General features: G+C 38.3%; 1 protein-coding gene across 7 annotated transcripts in view; it reads left to right on the top strand.

Annotated features, from left to right (window-relative positions):
- The window catches only part of Med (Smad/Smad4 homolog Medea), a 45,786-nt gene that overhangs the window by 21,262 nt on the left and 10,335 nt on the right, over positions 1-14,189 (top strand). For 2 of the 7 annotated variants that reach the window (XM_069322553.1, XM_045742438.2), the window contains exons 3-8: positions 3,949-4,053; positions 5,228-5,402; positions 6,890-7,086; positions 7,622-7,657; positions 11,080-11,179; positions 12,328-12,417. In XM_069322553.1, the coding sequence (XP_069178654.1) occupies positions 3,949-4,053; positions 5,228-5,402; positions 6,890-7,086; positions 7,622-7,657; positions 11,080-11,179; positions 12,328-12,417 (703 nt within the window). The remainder of the gene's footprint in view (positions 1-3,948; positions 4,054-5,227; positions 5,403-6,889; positions 7,087-7,621; positions 7,658-11,079; positions 11,180-12,327; positions 12,418-14,189) is intronic. The other 5 variants (XM_069322556.1, XM_045742441.2, XM_069322557.1 and 2 more) reach the window with 4 other exon arrangements.

Here is a 14,189-nt window from a genome sequence, read left to right as displayed (position 1 = left end):
TCCGAATGCCAAGCAATGATTATTAAATCTTACAAGGAAATCCATGAAGTATAACGATCATATATAATGCCAAGAACTTGAACTTCATTTTTCTCTATACTGTAACTAGATTGTGAGCTTTGAGACTGCTTGAAAAATCTAGTTTCTGATAGATTCTCACCATTTTCACATATTATATGCAAAGTTCTTTGTTCTAAAGAACCTTTTTTTTTTCTTCTCAACATAAACCCAGAAATTTGGGGGTTATAACTTTTTCCATCTAAATTTGGCCCATAATTGGAAGGCCATATTGAAATATTTTTTGTTTGAAAACTGTACTCCTAAACTTAAAAAAAAAAAAAAATGGGCAAAGTTTCTTTCGCCCTGAATGCCCCTGTTACCTAGCAGTAAATAGGTACCTTGGAGTTAGTCAGCTGTCACGGGCTGCTTCCTGGGGGTGGAGGCCTGGTCGAGGACCGGGCCGCGGGGACACTAAAGCCCCGAAATCATCTCAAGATAACCTCAAGATAAGAATCATATGCTGTTCTTAGACCATAATAAATACAAGATAAAGACTTTTACTGTTTTTAAAGATAATTTGAAAATTAGAAATTTGAAATTTATTAAAATCACTTTTTGTTTAATTTTTTTGTGTTCATTTTACAATGTTGATCTATTAGCAAAAGTTGGTGCATTTGCCATGTCGAATATGCACAACAGATATCAGAGAGTATGAGCATGTTTGCGGAAATTGGATCCGGGCCCCGTAAGTTTTTTTCTATTTAGGAATACATGTACAGTATATATCCCACCCAAATTGAGTCACTTGTACCTAACAGAAATCTCGGATTGTAGAGGATTACAAAAGTTGACTTTCTTTTGTTTCCTCTTGTTTATTAGGCAATTTTGTATTACTATTCATTTTTGTTATGACTTTTACATATAATTCTAATTAATTTTTAATCAACAATGTAAGTGCATCTGTTGATGGAGCAAAAGGTTTGCCTGATATTAATCAATTGGAAATCAGTGAATGATTGTTGCAGGGAGGAACCTTTCAGTGTCTCTCCGAGGCTAGCAATTGGGAGCCATTGAGGGCACCCACCACAGAGAGACGTTTCATTACATGCAATGTTGATTTTTGTTCTTGGGTACTTGGTAAACTGCTCAAACTATCATAAGTCTTTGTCTCCTTCCCGAGCTTTTTATACACAAGTTTACCAGGGGTCTCCTCCCATGCTCCTGATACCAGTCTCGGAGAAGCTTTACACTTAAATTTGTCTTTGATTAGATGTTTTTTCTGATAAAGATGTCTAAGTCAAGCCTGGCTTCGGGCCGGGCTTGGGGAGTAGAAGAGCTCTCAGAACCCCATCAACCAGGTAAGTGTAATGTTCTTGTTTCTAAAATGATTAAATTTCAGTATGTGCCCATTCTTTTTATGTCTCATTTCCATTTTTCAGCTTTGAACATGCTGCTTATCCATATTTCATCCTATTTATTGTGTTACTGTGACCCATTCATGATTTTAATCAAAATAATATTCTGGGTGAAATTCCCCAAATTAAGCAGTTCACTCTACTGAGAATGTCACTGTTTTGTTCTTAATATGAAAGTTGAAGTATCACTAACACTCGATTCACACAGCTCACACAGATAGATCCTCACTGGTGAATTCCATTGGTTGTGAAAAAAGGGATGTATAGTTCTGGCCCGTTCGGCTAGGAAAAGGCAATGGGATTGCGGTAAGTAACATACAAAAGTAAATAATTTCTGAGAAGATTAAGAAAACACACAAGGATTAAGGTGAAATGAGACAGCATGTTAAGTGGTACAACAATATTAGAAAATTTAAGAGGGGAATAATAGCACTGTATTTTCATGTGTAATTACTCTATATAGTACAGAATATCCTCATCATTGCCTCTGTTTCCCACTTTCACTGAATTGGAAGGTATTAGTCAAGAGGAAAGATGAGAATGATAAAGGGAAAGAGGATTAATAATACCTAAAAGAGGTCACATCCATTTGAGACATCTTCCACACTATATTTTGTAGTTTGAAGTAGAACCAGTACTATATCATTTCCTCTAAACATCCACAGCAGCACTGAACTGCTTCAGTATATACAGCAACTGTAAACATATGTCACTGGGAGTAGTGGATTCATTGTTTAGCCCTGGCTTAGTAAAGTCAAAAAGGTTTGCTTTTGGTCTGTATTTGTGGCTAGTGTTGCTGTAGTTGCAGACTAAGGTCTTCCTCGCACATTGTATTGACTACTTTCTTATCTCTTGGGAAAGAATTGTCCAGAAGTGGTTTGATAAAAGGAGGCTCACCACCACCACCCACACCTTCACCTTCACCATCGTCTCCAACACCACAACCAACCACACCTTCATCACTACCATCACCACACCCACACCTTTATCATTATGACCACCACATCTTCATTCACCACAAACACCACTACCACCATCACCACCCACCATCACTAAAACTTGTCAGCAATCTAAATCTACAGGCGAGATCTGTGATCTCACGTAGGGAAGTGGTGATTCGCTGATGGCCACACTTGACCTGAGATATAATTCAGTCTGCATGGGTTGATGCCACACAAATTTGCTTGAAGTGTTACATAGGGAGCAAAAAGCGAGTTAAAGGAAATAGATACCTGTATCTATTAATTTACTGACCAGCACTACTAGATTACTCTTCTTGCTATTACTGGTTCATTTACAACGCACACCAGAGCACGTGATGATGACGCGCACGTCATCCGGTGGCACGTGCTACTTATGACAGGTTGCTCCAGAATTCTGCAGTCAGAGGTAGTGGCTGGGAATATGCATGTTTCTCGCAGCCAATATTAGATATTTACTGAAGGGCACTCGTGATTGTTCACATCATTACGTAGTATACATACTTAGATGTCTTCTGTTTTGCATATTGCATTGCAAAATGACATGGTTCGAGATGCTGTCACAGGGCCAGAAACCCTGTGATATCCCTTGTCCAAGCTGTCATGTAGCCTATCTGTCCTTGTGTGAATTATGTACGTATATATGTAATATGTTTGAATATCCAGTATTGTAGTTGTTCAGTATGTATATGTCTAATTGAAATTACCTGATTGAAAATTAGGGAGTCAAGTAGTTACTGCTTCACTGTGCTCAGTCGTTTTTTTAAGTCTAGTTACACAGTCTTGGGAAACCAGAATTTAGATCAACCAATCTGTGCGCTCTGGGAGCAGAGCTGAATCGCATCATCCAGAGGGAGCATCTGTCTGTCTGACACTATCATCATAACATCCACAAACACCATCATTATCATAACATCAGCCAACATCATTGTAGTAGCCGCCACCAACACCACCTCCAACATTATTGTAACATCCACTACCATAATCATCATTATAATCATCCTCATCATCATCCTTATCCTCATTATCATCATTACTACTATTGTAACACCCACCAACACAGTCATCTTTTCAATCACCTGGGCCCTCGGAGACTCGACCGTGGACCCCACGTGTGTGAGCCCAAAGCTTTATCGACTGTGCTTATCGAGTAGGGCGCGGGTCACTAATTCCTCTGTGCTACAGTAGTAATCAGGGGAAAGTAAACAAAATTCCAGCATGGTGGCAGAAGTTGCCTCAGGAATCTTACTCTATTAAGATTTCTCGATAGCCCAGTCGATAGAGCTTTGGCCTCACACCGCGTGGGGTCCACGGTTCGAGTCTGCGAGAGCCCAGGTGAATGAAACGTTTATTTTCAATGATGTGTTGAGGACAATTTACCACCATCATTATTACAAGTGTAACACCTACCAACACCATTATCATTGTAACACCCACACCATCGTCATTGTAACATCCACCAATACCATCATCATTGTGTCATCCACCAACACTGCTCTCACCATAACCAAAGAAAATCAATTACTATTTTTTACATCGAATGTATTTTTCAGGAGAAGAGGGACGAGCTGGACTCCTTGATAACGGCAATTACAACCAATGGATCTCATCCTAGCAAGTGCGTCACCATACAGCGCACTCTTGACGGCAGATTACAGGTTTGAATTGTTTGCTGCGTGCTTATGTAATACTAATAATACAACTACTACTACTACTACTGTTGTCATCTTACTGCTACTACTACTAGTTCCTACTACTACTAGTTCCTGCTACTACTATTTCCTACTACTACTACTACATCTTACTACTCCTACTTACTACATTGACTTCCTTTTGCTGCTGCTGCTAATACTATTATTATTATTACATCATCAATCATCAGTTTCTACATCTTCAACTTCTTGTGGTGGTACTACTACTATTACATCTTTCTTCTGTTCCTACTACTACTAATTCATCCTACTACTACAACTACTGCTTTCTACAACCATTGCCACGTTCTACTACTGTACAACTACTTCTTTCTACCATTTGTTCTTGCTACTACTACTTACTACAAATTCTGACTACTATGGCTTACTATTATTAATACTTATATAATTTTGATTTGATTGGATTTGTACATATTTTGAACAGAAGTACATTGGTACTTGAACAAATCCACAAGGGCTGTGACGAGGGTTCGAACCTATGTCCGGGATGACCCTTGTGGATTTGTTCATTTGATGCATCACGCTATTGTGATTTCTGTGTACAGTACATTGGTACTTGTGCGTGCATAGAGATAAAACAATGCATTTGTGCATTCGAGAGCGAGATACAAGTGCTGTAACACTTGTATCTTTACACTCTTCTGCTGTAGCATTTCTGTTTGAGCCTCGTACTTTTCATTGGTCTAAATGGGGCTAAAATATAATGACAAATTGACTGTTTAAGAAGCATTTTTAATGATTTTTCATGTATATTGAATGAGTAACTCTTGTTAGTTGTGCATTAATGAAATCAAATAAAGTTATCTTTATTTCTTCCTTTGATTTGATTTGAACAAAACTTTGAAAATGATGACTTTGATATAAATCGTAACATAAAAATTTCTTGCTGTTTTTCTCTTGTATAAGTGATTATTTTGAACATAATGTCCATACTATCTTTATTCATGCCCACAGTCATATATTTACTTAAGTTCATGTGCTAAAAGAAAGCCTTAACTGAACATAGTTCAAGTTTTGATAATTACGGTACTTACAGGGTTTTAATATAAAAGTCAAATTAATGCCGAATGTGTAATAACATTCTGAAGATATTTTCTCATTGTATCTATGATCTCCACAGGTAGCGGGCCGAAAAGGATTTCCTCATGTGATATACGCTCGCATTTGGCGATGGCCAGATCTGCATAAAAATGAACTTAAGCATGTTAAATACTGCCAATTTGCGTTTGACCTAAAATGTGATTCGGTGTGTGTGAACCCCTACCACTATGAGAGAGTGGTTTCACCAGGAATTGGTAAGTAATATTTAAAACTAATATGAAAAGAAATTTAAAAAATCTGATGCAATGTGTTCTTTCAGATCCAGTATATTGGGACTGAGCAGTTGCCAAATTTTGTATGCTGCTGGATTCCTAACTGAACGTAGCTTAATTATTGTAACATCGCCCTTAACTGGTTTTTTCTAAGTGCACAAAGCAAACCGAGGTACGAGATACACATTATAGAGTGGGTGTGATGTCTTTAAATACAGTGATGAATTCTTATTTAGGAAGTAGAGCTTGTGTACTAAGTTAATGGCATTTTAATTAGGAGATATGATATCAGTATAAGGGCATTGCTGAGATTGTTTGATGGCCCCCATGGTTCTTTAGTGTGTATGGGGGATTGGGTAATGCAGCAAGTCAAAATTATCCAATTTTGGTAGGAAGTGATGGGTTATATTAAGTTTGATGTATGGAAATGATGCAGTTATTGAAGTAGAGAGTAAAAAAAAGAAAATGTACTCGGTAATCTGAATCATATGGGGCCCACCACCATTTGAGTTAGCTGATTATTCAAGTTAGCCAAATTTCTTATCAGGGATGTCCCAAAATAAAATTTTTTACCACAACCCAGTGGGTTACTCCCAGCTTTTAACTATGTACTCACGCTGTTGACCTGCACTTTCCCATCGTTAACCTGCCTGCTTCCACAGTTTCGTTGGAAGCTATTATGATTACCAGAAGATTCTGGCCACTGGAATTCAGATTACTGAGCACTTGCTGTATATAGTTTATAGACTAGTTGAAACTTTTGTTGATGTGGATGACTGTGCATTCCGTGGTATGGGTTCATTTTTATATTTTATGTTTATCTTGTATTGGAAATAAATGCTTTCTAGATATACAGTATTAGAAATTGTTAAGGGTGCAGGACTTTTACAGAAATGTTCAATGTTAATGGAATATTTTGACTTATTCAAACATACAAATATGTTGCAGATTTTTCTGAAAATTTCAAAAGGGAAAAATTTAAGAATCTAGTCAACTCAAGTGAATACTTTTTTAAATTGCTTCATTGACCCAGAAAAGTACAGATCTATTCATTTTCATTTTCTTAGTAGTGCACTATCCACTTTTAAAGCTGCATCATATGACATGTTAGTTCATATTCAGTATACTTGAGAAAATATTAAGGCTGCACGATGAGATAGTTTAAAGCTCCTTGTGGTTCAGTGGGTAGTGCTTGTGCCTGGTGGGGAGTCTGGGGACGCGGGTTAAATCCTATTGCATCGCCTCCTTACCTTACCTTGAGGTGCTTCCGGGGCTTAGCGTCCCCGCGGCCCGGTCGTCGACCAGGCCTCCTGGTTGCTGGACTGATCAACCAGCCTCAATATTTTCTCATACACACATCACAGTGTTGTGATATCATTGTGCTTCAGTATATATGCAATCATCCTTTATTCTTCATGGATGTAGAGATTGAGAGTTGCATGCTAGAGCTGACTCACTCTTCTTCAAAGCAGACTTGACTGGACTGAGCCTGCAAGGTGCATCTACAGGTCAGCTGGTGAAGGATGAGTATGGAATACGTATGGATTGTGAAGCGAGTGGAGGACCTGGCAGTGTTGGAGAACCGTCCGTCACTCCAGGTCCCTCGGGGCTCTCTGCCATATCTCATCAACCGTCGGGTCCACAGCCAGGACCTACGTCTTCTCAGGTGGGATATGTCAATTGAAAATGGAACTGCTCGTAATCCTATTCCAAGTTTCAGGCCTGTTCTTGATTTTTTTTAATAATATAGTTATGAAAGGATACAGGGAGGAGAACCGAGATTCTTTCTAGCTGAGAATGTGAAATGGCAAGAAATGGGTGTATAATCCATAACCTTGAAATAACTGTCAGTACTCCTGAATATACTCATATTCACATATTCATGTTTGTCAAGTTCTAAGAGCATTTCCAAAGAAAAATGTACAAGTTCAGAATTTTTGGTCTAAATTATAATCGTCCTGAAACTGCAGAAAGTTAAAGGATACAAATATGACATGCAGTAGTTTTGTACATCTTTTCTGCATGTAGGTCTCTCGGTAATATGTTCTTCAGTTGCTCTTTAATTGTTAGTTTGCTGATGTTTTAGTGGAAGAATGTATAGTATTGTATAACCGAATGGGTTTTTAATTAGGTGAATGCCGGAGATGAGTGAAATAATAATGCTGTACTGTATACTGTATTAATTATGTTTTATTTAGCAGCCAGCCGGACCTCAAGCTAGCCCTACGTCCTCACAGGTGGGGTACCATCGACTTTTATGTCAACTACAGCTCTATAATGTATATTGATGTATTTGATTTTATTATTATTTATTATTATTATTATTATTATTATTATTATTATTATTATTATTATTATTATTATTATTATTATTTACTGATGTTATTACAATATTATTTTGCTCTTCTGGGAGCTCCTCATCTTGGGGGTGGCACAGTAGAAATTTCTTTTAAGACACACTTATGATTATACAATCTTTTTACCCCTCATCACCTTTAATGCATTACACCCCCTTACTTCCATACATTGTCCTGCTCTTGCCTTCTAAGATGTCCTGTAGTGTACCTCCAACAGATGATCTTACTGTACCCTTGTGCAGTCTTCCTGCCAACATCCTACTAACACAACCCTGGAAACACAAACCGTAACTGTCTCTATTTTCCGCTTGTTACAACTTGAAATAAAGTTGTTACATCTTGGCTTAACGTGTTTATGACGTATTAGAACGTTGTTACAACTTGCTATGTTGGTTGTTATAATTGGTTAGGAGGTGTTAAAACTTGTTCGAACGTTGTACCAACGTCGTAGTTTCGGTGTGTGTTTGGCGGGACCCACCGAAGTGTACTGGGCTTCAATGAATGCACTACTCCACGTTTTCATTCTTTCACTCCATTCACTCGGACCACCTCTCTCACGTTTCCTCATACACCAGTTTCTTTTTTTTTTTTTGAAGAAAACTAATTTCCTCTGCTTGTATTCTTAAGCACTTTGCCTTTTTCCATTCTTCCCAGTGCTATATAGTCATAAGACTTGGTGCTTTCTTCTGATAGTTATCATACTTTCTCTATGTCGGGGCTGGGAGAAAAGCAGTATGGTGTTTCTATTCTTTTTCTAATCTATCATGCTATCTGTTAACGGTTCCTGGGATCAATGTCTCCATGGCCCAGTCTCTGACCAGGCCTCCTAGTTGGTGGTCTGGCTAACCAGACAGTTAGACGCAGCTGCTCATAGTCTAATGTACGAGTCACAGCCCAGTTGATAAGGTATCCTTTGGAGGTGTTCATCAAGTTCTCTCTTGAACACTGTGAGAGATTGGCAAGTTGTGCCCCTTATATTTTGAGTAAGTGTTGAAAAATCTTGGGCCATTAATGTTGGTTAATGTAGAATTGTCTTTCAGTGTACCTAATGCACCTCTGTTTTTTCAATGGGGCTATTCTGCACTTCTTGCCTCCTGATCTCGTATCTAGATATTTCTGTGTGCTGATTTGGAACCAGTCCCTCTAGTATTTTCCAATTGTAAATTAGTGTGCATCTCTCTCGCCTGCACTCTAGAGAATACATATTTAAAAATTGTATGCTTTCCCAATAATTTAGATGTTTTATTAAGGGCATTTGGGTAGTAAAAGACGTTATCACGTTTTTCCACATTGGCAATTTCTACCGATTTGAATGGGGTTGTTAGTGTACAACAATATTCTACCCTATTTAGCACTAGTGTATACCTGGAGCATACTTGGAGCAGGTTCTGGGAGATGTTGTTCTCCCTGAGCCCGGCCTGAGGCCAGGCTTGACTTGTGATAACTTGGTCCAACAGGCTGGTGCTTGGAGCAGCCCGCAGGCCTACATATTCACTTCAACCTGGTTGGTCCAGCACTTCTTGCAAGAACTTGCCTAAGTGGCTCTTGAATACATCCACCTTTGTTCCGGCAATATTTATAAGGCTTGCTGGGAGGGTGTTGAACAGCTGTGGACCTCTGATAATGTCTTAAAAAGTATTATTTATCTGGCATCTCTTATTAGAAAGGTTCTTGTTGTCAAACCTGCCATTTTCTTGCTGTTGTGACAGCTACTGTATTGTGTTCTTTACAAGTAAGGTCTTCCAACATAATTATTCCCAAATTTGTTTGTATTTACTTTTTTTCAATTGTGTGGTTTGATTGCATTTTGTTTGTAGTTTCTGTTTTGATATTTTAGTTTTTTCCCATATTGGCACAGCTGAAATTTATCTTCATTAAACATGTTATTTTCTGTGACCCGTTTGTCTGAGAAGAACTTGATTAAATCAGATTGTCATCAATCTGATGTTAATCAAGTTCTGTGACTTGATTAACATCAGATTGGAGGTTCCCGTGTGTCCTCTATATTGGCTACGCTCATGAAACTCCTAGTGTTATCTGCAAAGGATGATACAGTACTATAGTTTTTGTACTCGCCTCGTCTAGTTGTGCTTGTGGGGGTTGAGCTTCGGCTCTTTGGTCCCACTTCTCGACTGTCAATCAACCAGGGACTTATTCTTGGCTATGTCCCATTTGAGGATGAGATAAAGTACCTGAGCAAGCACTGTTTCAAACTGAGCAAGTTTCGGTTTCAACTCTTTTTAACTCTGTTGTAGCTCAGTCGATTAAGGCAGTGTCTGGGATGCTCCCGGACGCAGGTTCGAATCCTCATCGCGGCCCTTGTGGATTTGTTCAACGACTCAATATATGTGTAAGCGTATTAAAACCAAATTTTTGGATGTAACCTGCATCCTTTCTCAAGGTGTTGTACACAGTGTTCTGAAGAGGATTCTAGGAGTTGCATTTGTCTGACAGAGCGCCTCACTTAGCATCCGTCATTAGATGTGATTGTGTTCCTCAGGGACTCGCCGAGGGCTGTCAAATTTTTTGAAGAATGTTCAATTATCCGATTTCTGGGAACTGGGCAGAGGTTCGGGGAATCTTTGTTCCCACTCTGAACACCACAAGGTTTGTGCTTATATGATGATCTGGTGTTCAGAGTGGGAACAGTAATCCTGGGGAATCCCTGCCCACAGCTATTCCTGTGGGCAGGAATAACCACTGTGTTCATAATCTTTCTTTTCCCATCATAATCTTTCTTTTCCCATCATAATCTTTCTTTTCCCATCATAATCTTTCTTTTCCCATCATAATCTTTCTTTTCCCATCATAATCTTTCTTTTCCCATCATAATCTTTCTTTTCCCATCATAATCTTTCTTTTCCCATCATAATCTTTCTTTTCCCATCATAATCTTTCTTTTCCCATCATAATCTTACTTTTTCCTACACTCACCATTTTTAATTTCTGCTATTGCCTACATTATCAAACTCATTCACATTCCTTTGCAATTCCTCAGCATTCAACACATTAATGTGGATTAGATATAATTGCAAAATGTTAATTAAATGTTGATAATTTTACTTGAAGAGAATAGTACAATAACATGGTTGAAAATGAATATCCAACCCCACATGTAATAATGGTTCACGATGGACCGAAATGTTGCTACTTTCCTTGTTATTTTATTCTTGTGGGTTGGGTATTAATGTTGTTACTCGTTCATATGTTGGTATCGGTATATTTTGAATTATTGTCAATTTAATTTGAATGGTGTGGTGAATGTACTGGATCATAATGAAGATATTGTATTTCCATTTCAGGCAGGAAGTCTTCACCAAAGTGTGGTGAGCAACCCGCAACAGACCATACCTCATCATCCCGTGTCACACCAACAGTCGTTCTCTCTGCTGTCACCTACAGGTAACCACCTATGTGTACAGTTACGACTTATGTACGCTTGGAGGAAATTTTGCTTCCTAGAGGGAAGCCGGTCGGCTGAGCGGACAGCACACTGGACATGTGATCCTGTGGTCCCGGGTTCGATCCCGGGCACCGGCGAGAAACAATGGGCAGAGTTTCTTTCACCCTATGCCCCTGTTACCTAGCAGTAAAATAGGTACCTGGATGTTAGTCAGCTGTCACGGCCTGCTTCCTGGGGGTGGAGGCCTGGTCGAGGACCGGGCCGCGGGGACACTAAAGCCCCGAAATCATCTCAAGATAACCTCAAGATAGATCGTACACGGCAGAGTATAAAAGTCCAAACATTGCCCATTACAATGCTTTGTTTTATGTAAAGCCACAACAAAATTTGTCTTTGACTGGAGAGTATCAAATTCTGAATAGAAAAAAAAGTAATTTAAACATACATATCTAGATTTCTCCAAATTATATTATACATATTTTATAGCTTCTGTTTGTACACACTACATAATCCCTTGCAGACAAGGTAATAGACCCTGGATTATTGACAGCATATTTGATTTCCATTTCACTCAAGAGAATCATTCTGATAAAGAAATACAAAATAAAAGCTCCAAAGCATCAACATCACTTTCATCACCTTATATAATCTACCCAGCAGAAGCAGCCTGCTGGCACATGCATCCCAAAATGTTCCACCCCTTCCCCCCTCCTGACCAAAATAGTGCCATGGACTATTTTAGAAGTCCATAGAAGATAACTTTTTCAACAAAATGGTTCATTATTGGCAATGTATGGGATAACTAAAATCAAATTGCATGCCCGGATGAAACATGGTTACAAACTTACTCAGTTGTATTTTCTTATTGCTGGTTATGTCCAGTGTGGTTTTAAGATAGTAAGCATGTCATTATATATTATGTTGAAACTTGAAACTTTGTTAGTTTTAGATCACAGGAAGCACTATGAGAATTTATAGAAGTTTTATTTTAAACAAGAAGCATTATTTAAATTATTAACAAAGATGTAGTTGATTGAATTTAGTCCTTAAAATATTGAAAGTTTGTTGAAATAATTTATTTTTGCATAGGAAAATATTTTAAGTCAAAATAACGTGAGCTAAAGTTAGATAAATTCATTCTTTGCAGGCAGCACATCCAGTCACATGTCACAAGGGCTTCAGTCCCCAACTCCATCTACTCCAGGTTCCCAGCAGTTCTTTCCTGATGCTGTCTCTCGTAAGTTTCCAGGCACTGTCTCATAAATTTCCAGGCACCGTCTCATAAATTTCCAGGCACCGTCTCATAAATTTCCAGGCACCGTCTCATAAATTTCCAGGCACCGTCTCGTAAATTTCCAGGCACCGTCTCATAAATTTCCAGGCACCGTCTCATAAATTTCCAGGCACCGTCTCATAAATTTCCAGGCACCGTCTCATAAATTTCCAGGCACGTCTCATAAATTTCCAGGCACCGTCTCATAAATTTCCAGACACCATCTTGTAAGTTTCCAGATTCTGTCTGACGAGTTTCCAGACACTGGTGAGCTTACAGACACCATCCAGCGAGTGTGTAAACACTGTATGACGAGTTTCCAGACACTGTATGGCAAGTTTCCAGATGTCTTCTCCATAAACTGTCTCAAATAAATGATCTAAGCCAGACAACCTCTTCTACCAAGAAATTCGCCTTGTTAATCACAGCACTTGATCTGTAATTACCTGTACACTTTCAATCACTGTTATTCCATATACTTGTCCTTTTCACTTGGTAAACTGATGCCTCTTTAATTCTTACTTATGTTTTTAATTCCCCTTTGTTTTTACATGTTTTATATTAGCACAATTAAACTCTTCTTCAATAGCCTGGCAAAGTATTACTGTCCATTTCATTTTGCAAATTTTATACACCCACTCCATTCTTTTATCTCCATTACACTAATAATTTCTTCGTATTCTGTACCTTGATACCCGCAGCATTCCCACATTGCAGGGGCCAGATTCACGAAAGCAGTTACGCAAGCACTTACGAATCTGCACATCTTTCCTCAATCTTTGGCGGCTTTGTTTACAATTATTAAACAGTTAATGAGCTCTGAAGCACCAGGAGGCTGTTTATAACAATAACAACAGTTGATTGGCAAGTTTTCATGTTTGTAAACTGTTTAATAAATGTAACCAAAGCCGTCAAAGATTGAGGAAAGATGTACACGTTCGTAAGTGCTTGCGTAAGTGCTTTCGTGAATCTGGCCCCAGGTTCTTGATTGATTTACTTGTTTTCTACTTAGATATATCTGCTGGTATTCAATTTTGCACTCATCACACTCCACTGGACATGTCATGCTCACACAAGCATGCTTTTCAACACTAACATCAGACTTTCTAATGTACTTTCTCCACCTGCTCTTAATCATCTCTTTAGTTCATTTTTTTTAAACATTTTATTTGCATTGTTTTTATTTCCTGCCTGTGTGACAGACATTTTACTCTCACTGTACTCTAGTTTTCTTGAAATTGAAATAAGCTTATTGAGGTAAAATACACACAAAGGGATGAGGTAGCTCAAGCTATTCTCACCCCGTTCGGTACAACGTGTTCATACATACATACACACATCACAAACAATAAACATATTGCGAAACATTCTGAGAAATAAACATATACATTTTCTCTAGTTTTCTTGTATCTCTCATTTACTCTGTCAACAAAATGTACGTATTTTTCTTAACATAACTTGCTATTATGTCTTCTTCATCCAACAAGGCAGTTCTTCTCTATCTTTTAATAGTTTGCTCAACTCCACACTCTTTGACATCCTTGATACTTGTCTAGAAGGCTGAAAAATATGGTTGAAAAACACATTACAAGATATTCATAATAGTACAGTACTGTATCTTCCATTCATGGAAGCATCTGTCTATCATGTTAAAATATTCACGGTAATTTATTTTACTTATTATCAGTTTAACAAGTCTGTCATATGTCGTTAGCTTTGTGTTTTAGCGTATTGAT

The sequence above is a fragment of the Procambarus clarkii genome, chromosome 11, assembly GCF_040958095.1.
Source record: "Procambarus clarkii isolate CNS0578487 chromosome 11, FALCON_Pclarkii_2.0, whole genome shotgun sequence".
NCBI lineage: Eukaryota > Metazoa > Arthropoda > Malacostraca > Decapoda > Cambaridae > Procambarus > Procambarus clarkii.
This window is presented reverse-complemented; position numbering and strand designations above follow the sequence as displayed.